The following is a 22164-nucleotide window of genomic DNA, read 5'->3' on the forward strand; positions in this document are numbered from 1 at the left end:
TGAGAGTATTTTGATAATTTGTTTGAGTAATATTAACAAAAACAAAATTTATTCACAATATGTTAATTGGGAAAACAAATCACGAAATGTTATATGAGAAAAATTGTAACCACGAGTGTGGGTGGAGTTTACTTATAAAATAATTGTAACCTGAATATATAATTTTTTTATTTAATATCAATGAATTAAAAAAATAGTTGATTTTAATTCAATAATAACTTGTTATTACTTTAAGTATAGTTCTTTTTTTAAGTAAAATATACTGACCCTCTTAAGTTTTAGTCATAATTACAAGTAGGTTCATTAGTTTTCAAAATAAACAATCTGCCTCAAATGTGTAAACAACATTAATGGATAAACATAAAATGTCTAAAATACTTTTCTTTTTTCTTACTCTTTTCCTTTTTATCAAGTAGACTGATGGTGCCCCCTTAATCTAGCCGGCCACCTTGTGATCGCATATGATCGAGGAATGCCAAATCTGGTCGTATCTCCCTATGGGAGTGCAAGATCTGGCCACACTCCCTTAGGGAGCACCAGATTACTCTCCCTTAGGGAGCACTAAGGGAAGCATCAATTGTGCTCCTCAGGGGAGTTGGTGCTCCTTGGGGAGCGTCGTCAACCATAGGGTGGTCGAGTTGAGAGAATGTTGTCCGTAAAAGATAGAAAAAATTTTAAAAATGAAAAATTATAATTTATGTGGTGGTAATTTTTAAAATTAATGAAAGATAAGATTATTTTAAAAATATTATTACGTCATCAAACTAATAGAAACATGAACAGTTGACTAATGGTAGGACTTATGTGTCTAAGAAATTTTTTTTTTTTTTTGTGGATTGTCTATCTTGAAAACTAATGGACTCATGTCTAATTATGGTTAAAACTTAAAAGGTCAGTGTATTTTATCTTTTTTTTTTTTATCGATAGAGTTTTAGATAGCTCTTATGTCAAGCATGTACATTTTTTACCCAAGATTAGATGGAGGAAAACTCTTATTATAAATTTAAGATCGATCTTATCTCTTATTAGTATGAAATCCATGACATTTTATTCCACTTAATTATGCAATGCTCTCATTGCATTGGTTTCTTCACCTACAGAGGGGAGAGATCCACTTTGGTCCAAAACCATCTTGACTCTAAAGCCTCTCAGAAAGGATTTCATATGAGTGAAGAATTGAATAGGTTTTAATATCACTTGTCATAAATCTATATTTTTTACTAAAAAATATTCTTATTAAAGAAAATAAATTCTTATTTATAAACCTAAAACTCATCTCATCTTTTATTGATGACAAACTCATAACATTTAAGGTCACCAAACCATAAGATTAATTTTAAGATGCACCTTATTCAAAGATGGATCCATCCAAAAAAAGAAAAAGGGAAAATTGAAATAGTTATATTGGTTGAGCAGCATGGGTATTGGTAAACCAAGATGCAGTCCCACCACGGCTTACCAAGTGGTCAGGCCACCCTTGTAAATGGGCCCGAAATCCACATCCAATGGTGAGCTGAGCCAAGATCTTTTTGATTCCAATACAGAACGCCGAAGCAAGCAGACGTGGGAAACAGGGGATATGGCATTCAAGCTCTCTGCCTCCACATGTTACGTTAGTATATTCTAAAGATTTTTCACTCGTTAAATTAGCCAGGAAAGGAAGAGCAAAGAGAAGAGTTAAATTAAGTTATGGCTTACTCTTCTCCTCATCTTTCTGCAATCCCACAACGCCTCTCTTTCACCTCGAAACCCTCCCCAGCACACTGTAAGTTCTCTCTGTCTTTATATTTTACTAGTAGTTACGTATGAGAAATAGACAAATACATACCCATTGGAGCTATGGCTTGTTTCGAATTCTGCGTTACTTATCATTTCCTTTCTGCGGAATTCAAGGTAGCCCTTTACAATGGTTTCTTCTCTTCTTATTGATGTGATGTGATGAATGATGGTGCTGGTTTTTCTTGGAATTTTATATTCATTGGTTATTTTGTATTGTATCTTCAGGCTAATCCTTTTTCACCCGCATTCTAAAACTTTAGATAGTTATAGCAGTAAAACTTTTTTGGGTTTATTTCAGACAGATTTCTTATCCCTTAGTTTAATTTTATAAAAGAGCAACAGTTGGGGAGCTTGTTTATGTTGATTAGCTAAGTAGTGTAAGTTACTCAACTCAAGCATTAGAATCTTGAATCTAAGTCATATTTCTCTTAGAAATGCATGAAAAAACTTTGGGGCACAAATAATTTTCAATGAATTGGGATGCTTCATAATGGTTTTGCATGAATGTTCATGTAAAATTTCAGTGATTGAGTGTGGATGTGAAAGTGGCTCCATTTTTGCAAGTGATAAAGGGACTGATTGTGAAAGTAATTTCATAATATGCACATTTTGCATTAAACTCAATGATCATGTAATATGATTTATTTGAAGGGAAACAAGCTGGATTTATCCCTTCATATTTGCTTTTCTGGTGAACTCTGAATTTGAGGTGGTGCACCTCTTGCTGCCACACCATGTATTTCTGTTTTTGTGGTGTATTTCATGGTACAACAAATATTTTAACCATTGTCTTTCTTTGCTTTAAATATCAGTAAACTTGAGGTCAGTTGGAGTTCAGGTAAAATCAAGTTTGGAAAATGAGAGCTGCACTCCAGGAGTTTCAAATGATTCTTTAGAACCTGCTCAGAAGAAGGTTTCACTTCTTCTTCCAACATCTAATTTGTTATTACTCCTCAAACTCACAATAGTGTCTCTCATTTATGTCAAAAAACAAAGAGTCCTAAAGCCTTTCTGTACTGCAGATTAGCATTGATTAGGTTGAAACTTCATAATTTGCAAAGTACTTTTTAGTCTTAATTTTATGGTCCATTTTTGGCTGCAGGGAACCCAAGTATCAACATCACGGCGTTTGTGTCTTACATGTATATGTTCAAGTCTTGCTTTGATCAGCAGTGCTGGCACCGCTGTTTCTCTACCAAATGCAATGGCTATGGATGAGAAAGAAAAAGCTGTATGCCGGAATTGTGGAGGGAGTGGTGCTGTACTTTGTGAGTGTCACTTCTACATTTTCTTTCATACTTATTCTACTACTCTGCTAAATGGTCTAACCAAGTGAACCACACATATGTGCATCTTGTAATCTTCTTTGGGATTGTCCATTGCCTTGCTTTACTTATTCTATCCTTTTCAAAATGCGAAACTTTTTGCATTCTTGATTATCTTACTGCCTGATTGCGTCATATAACCAAAAGATAACTTTTAACTAGAGTTAAAGTCCTGGCACCATTTACCAATTTGTATGCATTAGATTATGGGTAGCTAACAAATTTGTTAGACTGGTTTATTTGGTATTTGTCCCGCGGGAAATAGTTGTGGTTTGTCATGTATAATCCTTTCTACATGGCTGGCCATGGGTCCATTTCTTTTTTTTCTTGTTTGAAATTCTATGGACTTTTTAGGGATAGTGCTTGTTAAATCAAAGATTTTGACTAACTTTTTAGTGCTTCAAGAGCTCAAAGCCTTACTTCTTGTAATCATTCATGACATTGAGATGTCTCTTCTGTTCTTTCACATGATAACTTGGTCTTTCATTCCTGCTCCAATGAAGGACTATAAAACTTGCAAAGTTCTTTGTTAAGAGTCTTTTGCAAGTTTTTTTCCATTTTCTGATTCAGAAGATGTTAATTTGCTCTTTATTTAGGTGATATGTGTGGTGGTACAGGAAAATGGAAAGCTCTCAACAGAAAACGTGCTAAAGATGTTTATGAGTTTACCGAGTGTCCAAACTGTTATGGTATATATCCGTTCTTCTTCTACTAGTATTATTTCTAATTTGTTATATATACCAAATAAGTGCTAGCATTCTTTTCTTGTTTTGAATTGCTATGCTGCTTGTCCTGTGCATGCAATAATCTTAAGATTATTCTACATCATGGTTGATTGCCTTGGGATAGTTTTAAACTTCCCAAAGATTGTCCCATTATCTTTTTCTTTCCAAAATGATGGTAAATTATAAATGTGAAGTCATGTCAAGAGTTGGAATTGCATTTCTTATGATACTGGACGATAATTGAGCTGAATATGCACCTTCCCTGATCTATATACTGTTACAGCAGAAAATTTGGTTCCAAAAACTGCATGCTGTGGCTATATGTTAATTAGTAATTGGCCAATTCTGTTTAGAGCATAAATGTGGTTGCATAGGAAAGTATTGGTCTGTTTTATGTTTAGGCATATACTGAATACGTAGCTTGAGATTCTAAACTCTCACAAAGGTTTCTTTGATTTAGTTATTTTCTTTTCTGAAGTGTCTTTATGCAATTTTTTATGACAATTGTCAATTGATCACTAGTTGCTGCTGTGAGCAGGTCGGGGGAAACTGGTCTGTCCTGTTTGTTTAGGTACCGGTTTACCAAATAATAAAGGTCTTCTAAGGAGGCCTGATGCACAGAAATTACTTGACAAGATGTACAATGGTCGACTTATGCCAAGTTCTTAGGTAACTCATTCTGCTTTGTCATAGACTTGTCAGGCCTCTAGCTGTTGTTGATGTTGGCATCATGATTGTCTAGTTTATAGCAATAATAGGTTACTTTAGTGACACTTAAAAAATATTTTCAAGCAAATATAGTAGAATGTGGTTTTGTTTTTATGGTACCGTCTTGAAAGATGTATCTGTTATTTTGATCTTTGTCTGGCAGTTAGGAACTTTGATGCAATTTTATGTCAACAAGATGAATGAATCCAGAGACAGTATATACACTGATTGTTAGTCCAAGTGCCACCACAAGTTGGAGAAGCTTTTGCTCTGGAGAACAACCTGAAAAGTGTCTAAAGTTTTGTTTGTCAACCAACTGCAATTTATTTGATTTTTGTTTAATGTAGAGAGGACAACAGAATGCTTTGTTAGATTCTTTTTGGATAGACACCTTTGTTGGATTTGAAAGGTGATTGATGTTAAATTTACATATATCAGTTCACCTGTTTGGGAAGCCATGTTAAGATACATATTATATTCATAGCTTAGGCTGCTGAGCATAACCAAGTAATATGCTCAAGTGTACATTTTTTGAAATTGTTCATGGGACGTGGATATTGAGCACATTTGACTGCATTTTTGGAATTGAAAAATTTAATAATGCACGCACACACACACATATAATATAATATATAATATAATATAATGGATGTACTATAGACCAAATGCCATTCGGATTAAAGAAGGAGCTAGGTTTAGGGAGTCAAATATCAGCCAAACCAAACAAACTTATAGCATTCAACCTCTCCTATGGCTTTTCTTCTTCTATCTATGTGGATCTATCTTTCGACTCGTTACAATCAATTCTATCCAAATCTGTTTTGGAAAATAAACCTTGTCCTGTTCTACTAGTTTATAAACCTTTCATTTTTTTGCATTTCTGTTTGTTTAATAGAAGCAAAACACCAGTTTTATAATCTCACCACGGGGTGCCTTGGCTTTTCTTCCTTGCTCTCCATGTTAGCTTTCAGAACCTAAACCCTCGACGACCATAAAATAGTAGATTAATGTCAGGCCAGATTTGACTTTAAACTACCATTGGAGGTTCAGTTACACCATTGACGAGTGTTTTCCGCATTCAACAACCATAAAATTTGTGGAACTAAGCCTAGAAAGCTTTTGATTGCTATCCTGGAAGGACTTGAGTTGACTTGTTGAAAAGTATATAATTCATTCTTGTGCCAGTATTGCTAAAGCTCTCATGTTGAATTTGAGCTGAGATGCTTAGGTTCTGTGTTAGCTGGATTGCCTCCATGTTGGCTAGTGAAGTTTTAGGGATCAATATTAGTTTTTCATATGCCCATTTTAACTTGAAATCAAAGAACATCATTTGTATCGGTAATATTTTAAGTGGAAAATCCCTTCTGGCATAACACTGAGTAAACTTTTCTTTTGAGTTTATTCTTTTGCTAAATAGTTTACTATTGAGATTTCAAATAGAGGTTACTATAATTTGTTACATTAGTAGTATCATGATTCGATTTCATGTTCAAATAGAAAAATAATTAAGAAATTAAAAATACAACACAACAAAAAATAAAAAATTAAATTTTAATCAAAGAAACAACCAAATTCATATGATCAATATTTGTGTTTTTCATGTAATTTTCAAATAACGTATAAACATTCATAATTTTAAGAGTTACGTACTTTGCTCTAGATATCGTAATCAAGAGCTAATTAAACTTTAAATGCTTGCGATGAAGCAACTTGAAAAGAGAACAAATTAGTGTGAAATCTTGTAGTCAAAATCTTTTAGGATTTGTCAAATCTTCAACCACCCAAGTGTTTGGTCTCTAACAGTAATTCACATAGTGACCAAATAAGACTTTCTCAAAGGTAGGATTTTTACTTGTACTAGTAAGTTTTGTTTTTAAAACAAAAAGACTAAAAGTTCTTGCCAAATCTTATTTCTGTAAGATAAAGAAAACTATTTTTCTTTTCTTATTTTTATGAAACAGCTGAAGGTTTAGAGTTTTAGTTGGCTAACACAATATGTTTATATAGCCAAACTAAGTTGTAACCCTAGATACAACAGTTGCATTTAATTCAATTAAATCCTTGTGAATTTAATTAATTTCTCACTTTATTTTGGTCTATTCCAATTAAGTCCAACTTAATTGTTTATCTTTATTTAATCCTAATCATGTCTCTTAATGTATGTGGCCTATTAAGCTTCTGATATGTTGACAATAAATATAAATCCTAATCAAATATCAATTTGATAATTAATTTATATTTATAAATCATAAACGGCATCTAGAAATACATCATGACCATCCAAATATTAAAAAGTCAATTAAAGAATTTGACAAAGCCCTTCAGTGACAAGCCTCTTAGTGCAATACAGTCCTTTCATCATTATCCTAGATATGTTATAAAGCATGACTTACTGTCTACTTATAACATTCTATATTAGTTCTCATAATTCATGACTAACCTTATGAATTTAAGAAACTAACTTTCTTCAAATTCATCATGTTTTGGCCAAATACTTTATACAAGTTAATCAAGAATTGAGAACAAGTGAGACACATCCCCTCATATCACTTTAGTGACGAATCCTTTCTTGACCATTCATTCATCTTCACATGCTTCATGGCATACCCAAAAACATCCTATTGAGGCATCTGGTCGCCTCTAGACTTGTAGAGGTGAAATCAAAATATGTCATTCCTTATACAAGATGACCCGGTGTATTAAGTCTGAGGACTAGTTGCACGACAACCACATGAGAACATATTCCATAGACACTTGAGTGAAATACCAAATAGAATTCTCATAGCAACTCATGCTCAATGAACTTGTTCTTTAACAAGCATCCACATGTTATCCTCAAGTATCCCATATATTTCAATCTATGAGATCGATAGCTTACTTCTCAAGTAAAGAGGCTTAACATGTACCAGTCTTTGAGCATTGTCAATGCCCTATCTTGACAATACAATCACCAAGAATAATTTTAGGAACATGGCTTTGATGCATAGTGATCTCATAATTGTAATAACTTTACAATTCTCTTATAAGGCCTTTATGTTCTATGGGCTTCATCCATTTAATACTTAATAACTCCTTATTATTGCACTAACATGAAGGAAAACCTCTATCACATATAGTTGTGTTATTAAGTATGCATTAAATGACAATATATATTCCTTGACCTTGACCAATCCAATTTGCTAAAGGGCATATGCCAACAATCTTCCACTTGCACTTGAATCAATTGCTAACGTATCCAATATCGAACTCTTTCGCTTAGCAACTGTGTCTTTACTAGGACAACTCAAATTGTAATATTTTGGAATATGCTAAACTATATGTTTGACAATCTCTATTGTCATAATCGAAATACTAATTTAGATCACAACGAGACCTTGATTCCATTATTATGGCTCTTGTTGTTACTTTAACAACTTGGAATCATTTATTGGTTCATAAAACCAATAATCCAAATATCTCTTCTTTTGTAGCCTAAACAAAAGGTTTGTATCCGATTATAGATATAATCATCCAATTATCTCTTGTTTTGGAACCATTCCAATACAACTGCTCAATCATGACTTTATGTCACTTTTAAAATTTAGGATTCTCTCTATGTTAAATTTTTTTAACATGTCATCTTAAATTCTTTGGTTGAGTCCACTTTTAGGCTCTAACATTTTAATCCCATTTTGTTTTTCTTAGACTGACAAATGTATCTTATACACTTTTAATGAGTAGCTTATCTTAGTCCCACTAACCTTATGATTTGCACATAATATGTTTATCTTATTCAATGTATTCAACTACTTTGAATTTATTGAATAAAGATTATTATCCAATCATTCATGTTGGATCATTTAGTAGACTCATCTTATATGAGTAGTGCATCCATATGCATTCTACTAATGGTTTGTATTTAATGGATTCATCTCATGAATTATGCATTATTATGCATCCCATTAAATCAATCTCTATGCATAGATCTTATTTATTGGATTTTATAATTTCATGCCCTTTGACCTTTAAAGTGTGATAAACTCCCACTATTTCTATCATGTATAGAAATCTTGCCAAGTAAACTTATTTACTTTCTTTTATGGTGTTATATCCATAACTTTTATGTATACTTACATATTATAAGTTGCTCATCATCCGTTTTAGGATGAAATCCTCTCAAAAGTTAGTTCGTGCGATTAACTGGGTTTGGAATGTTTTGTGATTCATCTCCTATAAATTCAATATGATAATCAATTGTTATTTAGTTCTAAGCAATCTTAATTTAGATATTTTATCTCAATAAGAATACTTTTTAATTAAATGTGTTCATAATCCTATTATGAATTTATTGAGTTAGGACTCAATTTTATCTAAGTCATCTCATTAATTTCCTTTTTGATTCATAATCAAAAGAAAAATAATCTCACAATGATCTTATCATTATGACTTAGTATTGATTATCATATACGTGAGGTTATACATAAGGATAAATAATTTTAAAAAATTCCAAAATCAAATGAGATGTAATGTAAATATATAAATATATAAGCTAAACATCTCATGCTAGCAAAATATAAATCTATATTTTCTAAATATAAAATAAAATATCCAGCCATAGGCCCAAAACCAAAAACATCTCATCTTGGCAATCATGCCATGAAAACATTCAATGTTTTAAAATTATTTATTATTCCACAATCTAATCTAGATCGACAACCTTGATCACCATCAACTAAGGTTGTCTTTTTTATGATCCTATTCTTCATTGCTTCTTGTCATTAGTTCCTAATATGGAAGCTTCCTTTTGTTTCTTCCCTTTGAGAGATTAAAGATAATCCTTACAATTGCGTCTCCAATGCCCTAGTTTGCCATAGAAATTGCATTTGTCATTGTCCTTGTCTTTCTTCACTCCTCCAATAGGCTTCATATCATTTGAGGTTTATGCCTTTTCACCCTTATCTTTATTAGAAACTTATCTTTTCTTATTTTTATTTTTCTTAGAAAAGACAAGATAAACTGAAGGCTTTTCCTTCGCAATGGTGTTCTAAGCCTGTGTGAGCATATTCAATAAACCCAAAAGGGTTACCTCAATCTTGTTCATGTTGAAGTTCAACACAAATTGTGAATAGCTCTCTAGTAACGAAGAAAGTACAAGATCTATGCTCAAATAATGATCCATAACCCAACCCAACTACTCAAATCAAGTGATATATCCTATCATCTTAAGCACATGAGTTCGTACTAGGCTTCCCTTAGACATCTGACATCGGAACAATTCCCTTGAAATGTTGAATATCTTTATGCGACTTTCCTTATCGAACATTTCTCTAAGGTTTAGGATAATATCCAAGGCATTCATAGCTTCATGTTGCTTTTGAAGATCTGGAGCCATATTAGCCAACATCACACATGTGGCTTGATCAAGATCGTCCATATAAACTCTATAGGCATCTTTTTCCTCATTTGTATAATCATCGCTAGGTTCTTCAAAAACAAGACCACCTAGGACATAAGCCTTCTTATCTTATTTTAAGACAATCTCGATATTGCGAAACCAATCAATGAAATTTGGGCTTGTCAACTTGTTTGCATCAAGTATGCTTCTAAGTGACAAACTATTTGTCATGATCGATTTATATCCTATATAAATCAACATATGTAAAGCTCAGTCATTAGCACAAATTATGTAATCATAAAGACAAGGTTGTAGAATCTTTTATGTTTATTTTCAATATTTTATCAAAATAATAGCCTTCCTCTAATATTTCTTGAATTTTAACCTTTAAACTCCTTATTGAACTAGGACCCCTTTCATCCCACCATGACCTTGAGTGACTCAACAAGCCATAATGAAACTAATTAGGTAGGTAACTTAGCTTACCAATTGTATCTTATTCAACTCTTAGATCAGTTAAGTGACAACTCTGTCTGAACGTATCATATACATTTAGCCTAACTGTGCCTCTAATACTATACGATCATGTGTGACCCATCCGAACAATATGGTACTAGTTGAATAAGACCCATCAATAACTCAAACGTACTCATGTAAAAGTTTGGCCTTGACTAACCCAACAAGCCTTCAATTAAAAGAGTAGCTTGATTATCTTGTTATATGGTGGAAGGTAACTTTTTGCTCAATATATTAATGAGAGATTTTATTTATTAATTCATTAATTAAAGTCTCATTGATTGACATTGTTGATATGCATAACATTTATCTCATTTCACATATGTCATATATATATATATATATATATATTGAAAAATAAATCTATCATATGCCAACTATTAGGATGATTATGAACTTTACTAATTCTAATTTTCTCTAGCTATTAAGGAAATTATTTGGTCAAATTCCTAGGGGATTTTACAAACATCGTCTTCAAGCTTTGCTTGTAATCTCCTTGAATCTTCATGGTGCCTTTAGATCTTCATCTTCAAGTTACAAATTTTTTTCATCTAACCCTTGTTTTACACTTTAATGTAACTAATTACATTCTATAATCAAGAAACCTATAGTTACATTCAAGGAGAGTTAGATGAGAAAAGAATTTTACAACCCAGAGAAAACAAAGATAAGGTAGAGTGTGCAAACCCTATTTTAAAATAAATACCATGAGAAATAAATTTAACCATTCATGACCTAATCGTCTAAGGTTTAAGTCCATAATCATCCTCATACTTTAGAATCACAATTAAAAGCATATAAATAAATGCAAACTCAATATCACTTGGTGATCTTGTGCGTTATTTGAGAAAAACATCAATTAATTCACTTGAAGCGCTAGACTCAAATTATTTGGTATTGTTTTGTTTCAATTTAGTGTTTAAGAAATTTCCATTTTCAAAACACTTAAAGTAAACCTTTTACTTCTTATTTCTTATTAAAAATGCTTTGAAATAAAATTTTCTTTTTTAAGACTTTCTATTTTAATTATTTCCATAATTAAAAATCCTTTTAATTTTGGAAACCTTTTTATTTTAGGTAAACTTCCTAAAATATATCCAAGACAACATTTTAATTTCTAATATTTAGAACATGGATTAGTTTCCTAAATTGTATCTTATTCAAGTTACCTAAATAGTGACTTCACAAATTTTGAAAACTTCTAATCAAATCAAAATTCTAAAGAAAGTTCAATACTACCACATAACTTTAGGAATTACTTTTAAAGTAAGAAACTATTTCCTACGAATTTTCCACATTAAAATGCTATCCTTAATTTTAGGAATTTGTTTTAAAGCAGGAAACTATTTCCTACTCTCTATGAATCACCCAAAATTAAAATAAATGGCATTTAAGTTCTATTAAACCTCCATAAATCATGAGTTAAACTCATGAAAAAGCTGCTAAAATTTTCAGCAAGTGTGTTTAACAATTAAACACAAAATTTATGGAGAATTAAGCCACCAAAATCGATCATAGCTGCTCAAAATTTTCTGCATTGAATCTTTGTTGTTTTGGAACCCAAAAATATGATTTTTATGAAACTTTTTCTCACTAAATCAAGTCTAGCTGAAATATGCAGTAATTTTGTAAAGCCGGACCTTATAAAATGCTTGACAGGACATACATGTGATGGATAGCATGTTTGCATGCTAGGAGAGTCCCGAAAAATTTACAAAAGTCTGTATTGTACCTAGAGGTACAACAAAGTTGATTTAAGCCTCGAACTAGATCAAATAGAGATTATAAGGTGAAATTGAAAATTTTACAGTCCAAGAATGATTTAAAATGGTGTTTTGGAGTTTGAGGATTAATTTGGAGTCAAATCGAAAATTTCACTATCCAAGGGCAAAATGGTAATTTTGCCACTCGAGGACAAAATGGGGAATTGTTTTCAAAGATTTTGATCATATTTGACTTATTGAAGTGTGATTTGAGGTTAAGAAGTGAAAAATTGTAATTTCGGTATTTTTCAGAGTATAAAGGTAAAATGATAATTTTACCACCTTAGGGGCAAAACAGTAATTTTCCACCACCAGAACACTTGTTCAGCATATGGACTTTATCCAATTTTATAATGGATAATTGAAGGAATTTATATGGTGGAGAGAGAAAGCTTACTAGTTAAGAAATTACAAATGTACCAATAATAAGGTGACATGTGTCAAGTTTATAACCATTTATTATTTAACTTTAAGTTCAGCACAAAATCAGCCCATTTTCTTCATATGGCTGGCCAAAGGAAAACAAAAGGAAGAACAAAGGAAGAAAAGAAGAACAAGAACCCTAGGTGGGAAAATTCAAGGGAAAATTAGTGGATTTCAAGTAATCAAGCAATCAAAGGTAAAATTTCTTGATTTTGACTTCTGATCTACCTTTCCCATGCATTTCTCCTTATTTTCCATGGTTAAATTTCATGTTTTCATGGTGAATTCATGGCTGGCCGAATGGGTATGGAGAGAGAATGATGTTGGATTGATTTGATTTCAAGTTATGTTAGTGTTTTTAGTTAGTTAGTGATGTGTAGCAAGAAAAGCCAACAAGAAAAATTCATTTTCTCCTATTACCCATAAGAGGCCAAATTTTCTAGGGAGAATATTGAGGCTAAAATTGATGATATTTCATGATATTTTGGTGATATTTGATGTTTGGTGAGGTTAGAAATTAAATGGGAAATTTTTGTGTGAAAATTTAAATTTTTGCTCAACGTATAGACATGTGTGATTATTGACCCGGGACTGATAAATTGAATCTCATTCACAGTCACTGAGGTAATTTAGGTATAATTGGAGTGTAAAAAGTGAGAAAAATTGATTTGGAGTTAAATTAGAGATTTTAGCCGATTAGACCGAGTATAGTGTGACTTAGGTCTAATATCACATTTAAGCGATTAATCGGACATTTTGCATTCCATATCATGTATTAGTAGACTAAATTAGTTTAATTTCGATTTAGTACCAATGTAGTAAGTTTCTCGATTTTGTACTGTGTCAAGGTGGTGAGTCCTCCGACAAGGGTAAGGAAATTGTACCCGAGGATCGATAGTTGGAGTACTATAGAAATTCGACTCCTAAAATAGTGAGTAACCTTACTATTGTCTTAATTATCTAAAGTGGTTTTTATCCGATTTTATGATTTTATGGAAAATGGGTTTAAATGGTAAGCCTTTATGTTTATAAACAAAATGTGTTTAAATGAAAAGATTTTATAAATTTTCTTGAAATTGAATGATGATTTTGAAAATAGAGTAATTGGAGACCACTGATATGTTGTAAATTTATTATTTGAATAAATGGCTTATGTTAATGTGTTGGCATGACTGGCTGGGTTGTGGTTTTTGTGAACTGTATGAATTGTTCTATTTACATTTACAGGCTGGGTTGTATTAAATTAACCCTGTCATGCTGTCAAAGTTTTATTGTATGGTAGGTATTGCTTGCTGCAATGGGCTGGGTTCTGTGGACTAGCTTATTAGAGGGGCACGAAATCTTGACATATTTTACCTCAGTTGGATAGGCGAGTAGGGTAACTCCCGAGGTATAACTTTTAGAGTTCACTTCACGCCAAACTACCTCGTGAGGGGAAACTCGACCAACGCTAAGGAACGGTTATGTTTTCTAAATAAAAACATGATTTATGAGTATATAACTTTTTAATAGCCTTGGCGGACTTGGTTTGGGATAGCCCTCGGCCAAGGTATCCTTGATAACTGAGTAGCAAAATAATTTTTGGCATGAGCCAAGTTTTAAAAAATTCATAAGCCATGTTGATTACTCGATTTAAATGAATTGAATTTTATTTGGTTGAAATGAGTTGAAAGATGATAAATTAAAGAATGATGATTTATTTTATCTGTCTCCATTTACTCGACTTTAGATATTTTAGATGGTATTTGTTTACTCACTGGGATTATATAATCTCACCACCCTCATTTCCACCCATTTCAGGCTCAGTATAGGTTGTAGATAGCTGATATCGTCAAAGGTTACAATTGGCTTTACTTCCTAAAAAATTATAGGTTTGCAGCTTTCGTTCATTTTTGTCATTTGGGGGTTCACTTGTTACTATAAATTAAATTAAATACTCTAGCTTACTGTATTACAGTATATATGAATTTATTTTACTTTTACTGTAAAAAATTTATTTACTCAGTGTTCTAAAAATATTGTTTTATGAGAAAATTAAATATTTTATTCTACATCTTTATTATATTCAAATAGTTATAATTTCATTTTTAAATGAAAGTCTTAGACATTTAAATTTATTTTTGATTATGAATTATGTGTTTTATACTCGCATACTACATTTTTAGCTGGTTTAGAAACTTTTGAGGAAAAGTGACGAAAATGCCCTTGTGAGGTGAAAGTTATTTTTCCACGATTTTGAGGGGAAAAAGCTTAAAATTCTTTAAAAATGAGGTTTGGCGATGATTACTCACAAGGGAGACGAGAAAAATGATACTAAAGCCTTGCGGGGTTCCGGTTAGCATTCCGGATAACGAATGTCTACCGGGACATCGAGGCGGTTGTCACGGGCTCGAGGGCAGTACTGGGTCGTGACAATTCAGTTGGTATCAAAGCTTTTAGTTTTAAAGATAAGAGTTTTTGGTTTTAAAGTTATTTTAAAAATTTTACAGTGTCAGTGTGGCCCCGAGTTAAGTTAGGTTAGGTTGAATAGAATACATGCATCAAAATATAGAGCCTGAGGTTACCTAAACTCACTTTGTTTCCCTTTATAGATTATCATGCCTCCTCGACGCGAACACCCACCTCTCACTAGATAGGCTGGAAGGGGAAGAGGTCTTTCCCAACATAGTCAGCTAGATCTTATAGAGTGGGAATCGACTACGTCTACTATTCGGGCAGCATTTGCTGCTAAACAAACCGAGACTCCTCCACATCTTCCGCCTCCTCCGCTACCTACTAGTATTCCTACCATGCCTCTTGAGGTAGTTCAGGCATTGGCAGCCTTCTTTACTGCTATTGCTGGCCAGGCTTAGGCTAGTCAAGCTCTTCCTACAGTTCTTTCAGCTGCTCCTTCAGTACCACCACCCCTACCTTCAATCCCACCACCAGTGCTGGATGTTTCTAATTCTAAGAAGTTTAAAGAGGCTAGGCAACATGGTTGCACTTCTTTTATGGGTGAATCGAACGCAATCGTAGCTAAAAAAGTGGTGCAAATGGTTTTAAGAGCTGAAAAGCTTGCGAATGAAAATAAGAATCTGTGAGCTGAGTTAGCAAAAAAGAGAAATTTGAGTGTATCTTCTAGTCAGCCACCAAAAAGGAGCAAAGACTCCTCTGTTTCAGGAAGTACTACTACTGTTTCAGTAACATCTTTCCAACCTCCATTTTCACAGACACAACAGAGACCTCCGAGATTTAACAAATCTACGATGACTATTTTTGGAAAGAGTTTCGGAGGTTCTCATAGATGCAAAAATTGTGGAGATATCATTTCGGGTCGTGTAGAGAGCCTGTACGATGTTTTTATTGTGATAGACTGGGTCACATTAAGAAAGATTGCCCATAGTTTGGACGAGCTACGGTAGCTACTCCATCTCCACCAACTCGTATGGATATTCATATGAGAGATTCCTCTGGATTACCATCGAGACAGGGATGATTTTGACATACCACCAAGGGTAGATTAAATATGTGGAAATTAGTGTACTAATAAAGTGCATATGATAGAAAGCTAGTTTGTAAGTTGTAGTTTTCATGATCATGAAATATATAAAGATTATCAATCTATGGACATACACTTAGAGTTGTAATTTACAAGTTTGGAGTATTTAAGATATGATTAAATGGAATTAGCATTAGTTAAGGTACGTAAATCTTTTAATTAATTTATGTGGAGTATGTATGATTGTAGAATGGAGGAACATAGTGCCGTGATACTATATGGTGAAGTCACTATACACTATGGAAAGAGTATTCTCAAGTGAGATTTATTGACTGATGATAAGTGATGTGCAATCTGAAATACATGTAGCTATGGATAAATTTGGAGATTTTTGCTTAAGCAAACTCGTACTAAATGATATGGTAAAGATATATGAATGTTAGTGGCAAAATAAACACGTTGAGTCAATGTTCTGATCACGCACTTGTGATAGAAAGTTAGTCTTGTTAATGGTGGTATAGACGCAGAGGAAAGCCACACAATTGTGAATAATTGAGGTAATAACTTTAAAGGTGGAAGAGTTGCTGGGATAAAGTGAATTCAAACAATTGCAACGTCACAGTACTGACTATCAAACGTTGTCGCGTTAAGAACCCCTAATGGCTAGAAAGCATGAGCAAATTGAGAGTGGAATGAAGATGAAACTCACGAGTTGAAGAATGGTCATTGGTTTTGATGCTAAGCTTTGTTGTTTGGAATTTTAAGTGCATTGGGGAGGTATTAAGATAAAGATGATGAGTGAAACTGCAAAATTTCTTTATTGCCCTATATATTGGCATGTAAGAGAAAGAAAAGTTAGAGAGTTTTTGAGATGGCTACATAAAAATAAATTAACATGTGGAGTGTTAAGATGAATAATATGATGACTGAAGTCAAATCTTAAGAAATTAAAAAAACAAGAGATTCAGTCTTGTTAAAGACTAAAGAGGAAGCGAGCGAAAGGTTAGATGAATGTATGAGATACTAATAAGAGATGTCAATACCAAGTGAGGAAAATGTAAATAAAGATTTCGATAATGATATAGCAAATGAGTTTATATAGAATATTGTTATGAGAATTTACAAATCTTGTCTTGACTTTGTTGAAAGGAAAGGATTAGTAACAACACAAGTAAACTACGTGGTATGCCATAAACCCTTGGAGATAAATTGAAGCATAAGTAGTTGGGCATGCCTTTATGGAAATGATATACTTGGTGTATAAAAGAGCAAATAAGTGATTAAGTGTTTCAAGAATGTTTAAACACCTTTGAGAAAGAATTATAAGTTATACATGATAAGCATAAGAGGATATAAATGGTTATGAAAATTATGACGTAAGTTTGGAGGGAAACCAAATGGTTGAGAATGACTAGTGTAGTAACCTTAAATGTAGATGAATAACATTGATTAATTAAACTCCAACAGCCACCGTGCCGCGGTGCTAAGAACACTTCATATCTAGGACGCATGAATAAAATGAGACAGATGTGAAGTTGAACTTACTAGTTGACCTAAAGTCATTGAACTTGATTTTAAGTTTTGTTAACTGGAGTTTTAGGGTTTTGGAAGGTATCGATATGAATGAGTTAAAGCTGAAATGGTTAAAGGCGTTCCCTTTGGGGGGGAAGCAAAAAGTTTGGGGTTCGAAACTTGGCGAGAAAGACCTGCAAGGCCTGTCATGCCACCCTAGGCGCTGCGTATGGGAGTAAGTCAAGTGATGGGGACCCAAACGTAACAATACCTTGGAGTGGGCCTCGAAAAGGATGCCACATAAATTGCTAAGTTACGGGTTAAGTGATCACATGTTGTGAGACATAAGTTTAAGATAGATATCCCCAAGGAAATACTCAAGAGAAGTTCTGCCATGGATCTCGTGAAAGCAAGCACTAAGTTATACGATTATAGAAAGGAAGTTGTAAGTTTAGAGTAATATTCGTATTAATATTGAAAGTAACTTGAGGAGAATCTAGTTTCAAGTTTTACAATTTATAAATTGGCTAAGGGAGAATGATGTTATATTCATATGAAAGAGTGGAACAAAGGATGATTGAAGTTGACCTTGATAATGAAGTCAGATAATGAAACTTTCCTAATATATTATGGAAATTGGAATTCGAAGATGCTTGAGGCATACACGATTCAAATGAGTCTGAGTTTTAAGTGACAAATCAATATCGGAATGCAATAAGGATACAAGGTAATGTAGAGGCATGAAGAATAATCAAGGAAAAAGGATGACTCTTAGGAATTATGGTATTGCATAAGATACAATAATCAAGTTAAGATAAATCTTTGAAGTATCAATGGGATTATAAAGCATACACGCATAATAGATTATAATTCAATGGAGATGACATTATGATGCAATGATACATAGTACAAGGAAACTTAAGCATATAATTGGAAATGATAAGAAGAAAGTATAAGTATGTAAATGATGTGGAACTATACACAGGCATGATGAGAATTTGTATGAATTATGAAGATTATTCTATTGAATCTTGGTTATGGATGGGAATGAACAAAGAGAAATTAGTCTGAAGGCATTTGAAAACAGAAACCCGTATACATAATGAGGAATATGGATATTTGAATGTGTATATACGTATGTGTGGAGTTAGTGATGTACCCAACTAAAATGAAGAATGGTTTTAGTGGTTCGAGATTTGAACTCAATATATTTGATGAGTTGTATAGATAATGTAACGATCAAGAATCTTATCAGAAGTCGATTTATGGCTACCTAAGGAATTTTGGGGAAATAATTAAAGAAATGTAATCTATAGTGCGATTAAGCCATATGAGATGGATTAATAGGATTAAGAAGATTGAAATTTCCTAAATGCAAGGTAAACATGAAGTATGTGGAAATAATTGAAGCCAGTAATCTTCCCTAACACTGAGGATATGTACAGGAATGATTATGGCATGTTAATGATACCGTAAACTACACAATAGTGTATGAGGATAGGAATGAATGAATGAAAGTTGAGAAATTTGATATGGAATGAAGAAGTAAGATAGTGATTGGTATATCTAAATAAGTATAAAATGCTATCGAAATTGGCATGATTGAGATTGAGTTATGGTTCAAGTTTAATGATAGTAATAGAAGCATGCTTGGTGTTTCGATATAAGAGAACATAAATGTAAAGGTTACTATTGATCTGATTTTAAAAGATAATAATAGACATAAGTGAAGTACTCGAGTTGAATTGGAGGTAAATGAGGTGAACAAATTGAAATTCCTTATAAATGGGGAGGATATAAGAAGTCGAGCATTAAATGAGAAAACAATACCCCCATATTTTCTCTGAGTTCAGTAAATGAAATTTTGAGGTCAAAATTTTATTTTAAGGGGGGTAGTGCTGTAAAGCCCGACCTTATAAAACACTTGACAGGACATACATGTGATGGATAGCATGTTTGCATGCTAGAAGAGTCTCGAAAAATTTACAAAAGTTGGTATTGTACCTAGAGGTACAACAAAGTTGATTTAAGCCTCGAACTAGATCAAATAGAGATTATAGGGTGAAATTGAAAATTTTACGATCCATGAATGATTTAAAATGGTGATTTAGAGTTCGAGGACTAATTTGGAGTCAAACTGAAAATTTCACTATCTAGGGGTAAAATGGTAATTTTGCCACTCGAGGACAAAATGGGGAATTTTTTTCAAAGGTTTTGATCATATTTGACTTATTGGAGTGTGATTTGAGGTTGAGAAGTGAAAAATTGTAATTTCGGTATTTTTCAGAGTATAAGGGTAAAATGGTAATTTTACCATCCCAAGGGCAAAACAGTAATTTTTCACCACCAGAACACTTGTCTAGCATATAGATTTTATCCAATTTTATCATGGATAATTGAAGGAATTTATATGGTGGAGAGAGAAAGCTTAATAGTTAAGAAATTACAAATGAACTAATAATAAGGTGACATGTGTCAAGTTTATAACCATTTATTATTTAACTTTAAATTTAGCACAAAATCAGCCCATTTTCTTCATATGGCCGGCCAAAGGAAAACAAAAGGAAGAACAAAGGAAGAAAAGAAGAACAAGAACCCTAGGTGGGAAAATTCAAGGGAAAATTGGTGGATTTCAAGTAATCAAGTAATCAAAGATAAAATTTCTTGATTTTGACTTGTGATCTACCTTTCCCATGCATTTCTCCTTATTTTCCATGGTTAAATTTCATGTTTTCATGGTGAATTCATGGCTGGCCGAATGGGTATGGAGAGAGAATGATGTTGGATTGATTTGATTTCAAGTTATGTTAGTGTTTTTAGTTAGTTAGTGATGTGTAGCAAGAAAAGCCAACAAGAAAAATTCATTTTCTCCCATTACCCATAAGAGGCTGAATTTTCTAGGGAGAATATTGAGGCTAAAATTGATGATATTTCATGATATTTTGGTGATATTTGATGTTTGGTGAGGTTAGAAATTAAATGGGAAATTTTGGTATGAAAATCTGAATTTTTGCTCAATGTATAGACATGTGTGATTATTGACCCGAGACTGATAAATTGAATCTCATTCACAGTCACTGAGGTAATTTAGGTATAATTGGAGTGTAGAAAGTGAGAAGAATTGATTTGAAGTTAAATTGGAGATTTTAGCCGATTAGACCGAGTACAGTGTGACTTAGGTCTAATATCACATTTAAGCGATTAATAAGACATTTTGCATTCCATATCATGCATTAGTAGACTAAATTAGTTTATATTCGATTTAGTATCAATGTAGTAAGTTTCTCGATTTTGTATTGTGTCAAGGTGGTGAGTCCTCCGACAAGGGTAAGGAAATTGTACCCGATGATCGATAGTTGGAGTACTATAGAAATTCGACTCCTGAAATAGTGAGTAACCTTACTATCATCTTAATTATCTAAAGTGGTTTTTATCTGATTTTATGGAAAATGGGTTTAAATGGTAAGCCTTTATGTTTATAAAAAAAATGTGTTTAAATGAAAAAATTTTATAAATTTTCTTGAAATTGAATGATGATTTTGAAAATAGAGTAATTGGAGACCACTGATATGTTGTAAATTTATGATTTGAATAAATAGCTTATGTTAATGTGGTTGCATGATTGGCTGGGTTGTGGTTTTTGTGAACTGTATGAATTGTTCTATTTTAGCTTTGCATGCTGGATAGTATTAAATTAACCCTGTCATGCTGTCAAAATTTTATTGAATGGTGGGTTTTGCTTGCTGTAGTGGGCTGGGTTCTGTGGACTAGCCTATTAGAGGGGCACGAAATCCTGACATATTTTACCTCAGTTGGAAAGGTGAATAGGGTAACTCTTGAAGTATAACTTTTAGAATTCACTTCACGCCAAACCACCATGTGAGGGGGAACTTGGCCAACGCTAAGGAACGACTATATTTTCTAAATAAAAACATGATTTATGAGTATATAACTTTTTAATAGCCTTGACGGACTCAGTTTGGGATAGCCCTCGGCCAAGGTATCCTTGATAACTGAGTAGCAAAATAATTTTTGGCATGAGCCAAGTTTTAAGAAATTCATAAGCCATGTTGATTACTCAATTTAAATGAATTGAATTTTATTTGGTTGAAATGAGTTGAAAGATGATAAATTAAAGTATGATGATTTATTTTATCTGTCTCCATTTACTCGACTTTAGATATTTTAGATGGTATTTGTGTACTCACTGGGATTATATAATCTCACCACCCTTATTTTCACCCATTTCAGGCTCAGTATAGGCTGTAGATAGCTAATATCGTCAAAGGCTATAGTTGGCTTTACTTCCTCAAAAATTGTAGGTTTGCAGCCTTCGTTTCATTTTTGTCATTTGGGGGTTCACTTGTTACTATAAATTAAATTAAATACTCTGACTTACTGTGTTACAGTATATATGAATTTATTTTACTTTTACTGTAAAAAAATTATTTACGCAGTGTTTTAAAAATATTGTTTTATGAGAAAATTGAATAATTTATTCTATATCTTTATTATATTCAAATAGTTATAATTTCATTTTTAAATGAAAGTCTTAGACGTT

General features: G+C 32.7%; 1 protein-coding gene across 2 annotated transcripts; it reads left to right on the forward strand.

The window, feature by feature from the left end:
• Positions 1-1549: 1549 nt before the first annotated feature.
• EDA3 (DnaJ/Hsp40 cysteine-rich domain superfamily protein) lies at positions 1550-5113 on the forward strand. Of its 2 annotated transcripts, XM_018126540.2 has the most exons (6): positions 1554-1765; positions 2592-2692; positions 2882-3047; positions 3701-3793; positions 4368-4498; positions 4701-5113. In XM_018126540.2, exons 1-5 carry the CDS (start codon positions 1690-1692, stop codon positions 4496-4498), a joined length of 567 nt encoding a protein of 188 aa, XP_017982029.2. In that variant the 5' UTR covers positions 1554-1689; the 3' UTR covers positions 4701-5113. The 2 variants fall into 2 exon arrangements, with proteins under 2 accessions (XP_088665561.1, XP_017982029.2); XM_088809435.1 differs by lacking the exon at positions 4368-4498 and having other exon boundaries at positions 1550-1765.
• The last annotated feature ends 17051 nt before the right edge of the window (positions 5114-22164 follow it).

The sequence above is a fragment of the Theobroma cacao genome, chromosome 9, assembly GCF_053813885.1.
Source record: "Theobroma cacao isolate CCN51 chromosome 9, ASM5381388v1, whole genome shotgun sequence".
NCBI lineage: Eukaryota > Viridiplantae > Streptophyta > Magnoliopsida > Malvales > Malvaceae > Theobroma > Theobroma cacao.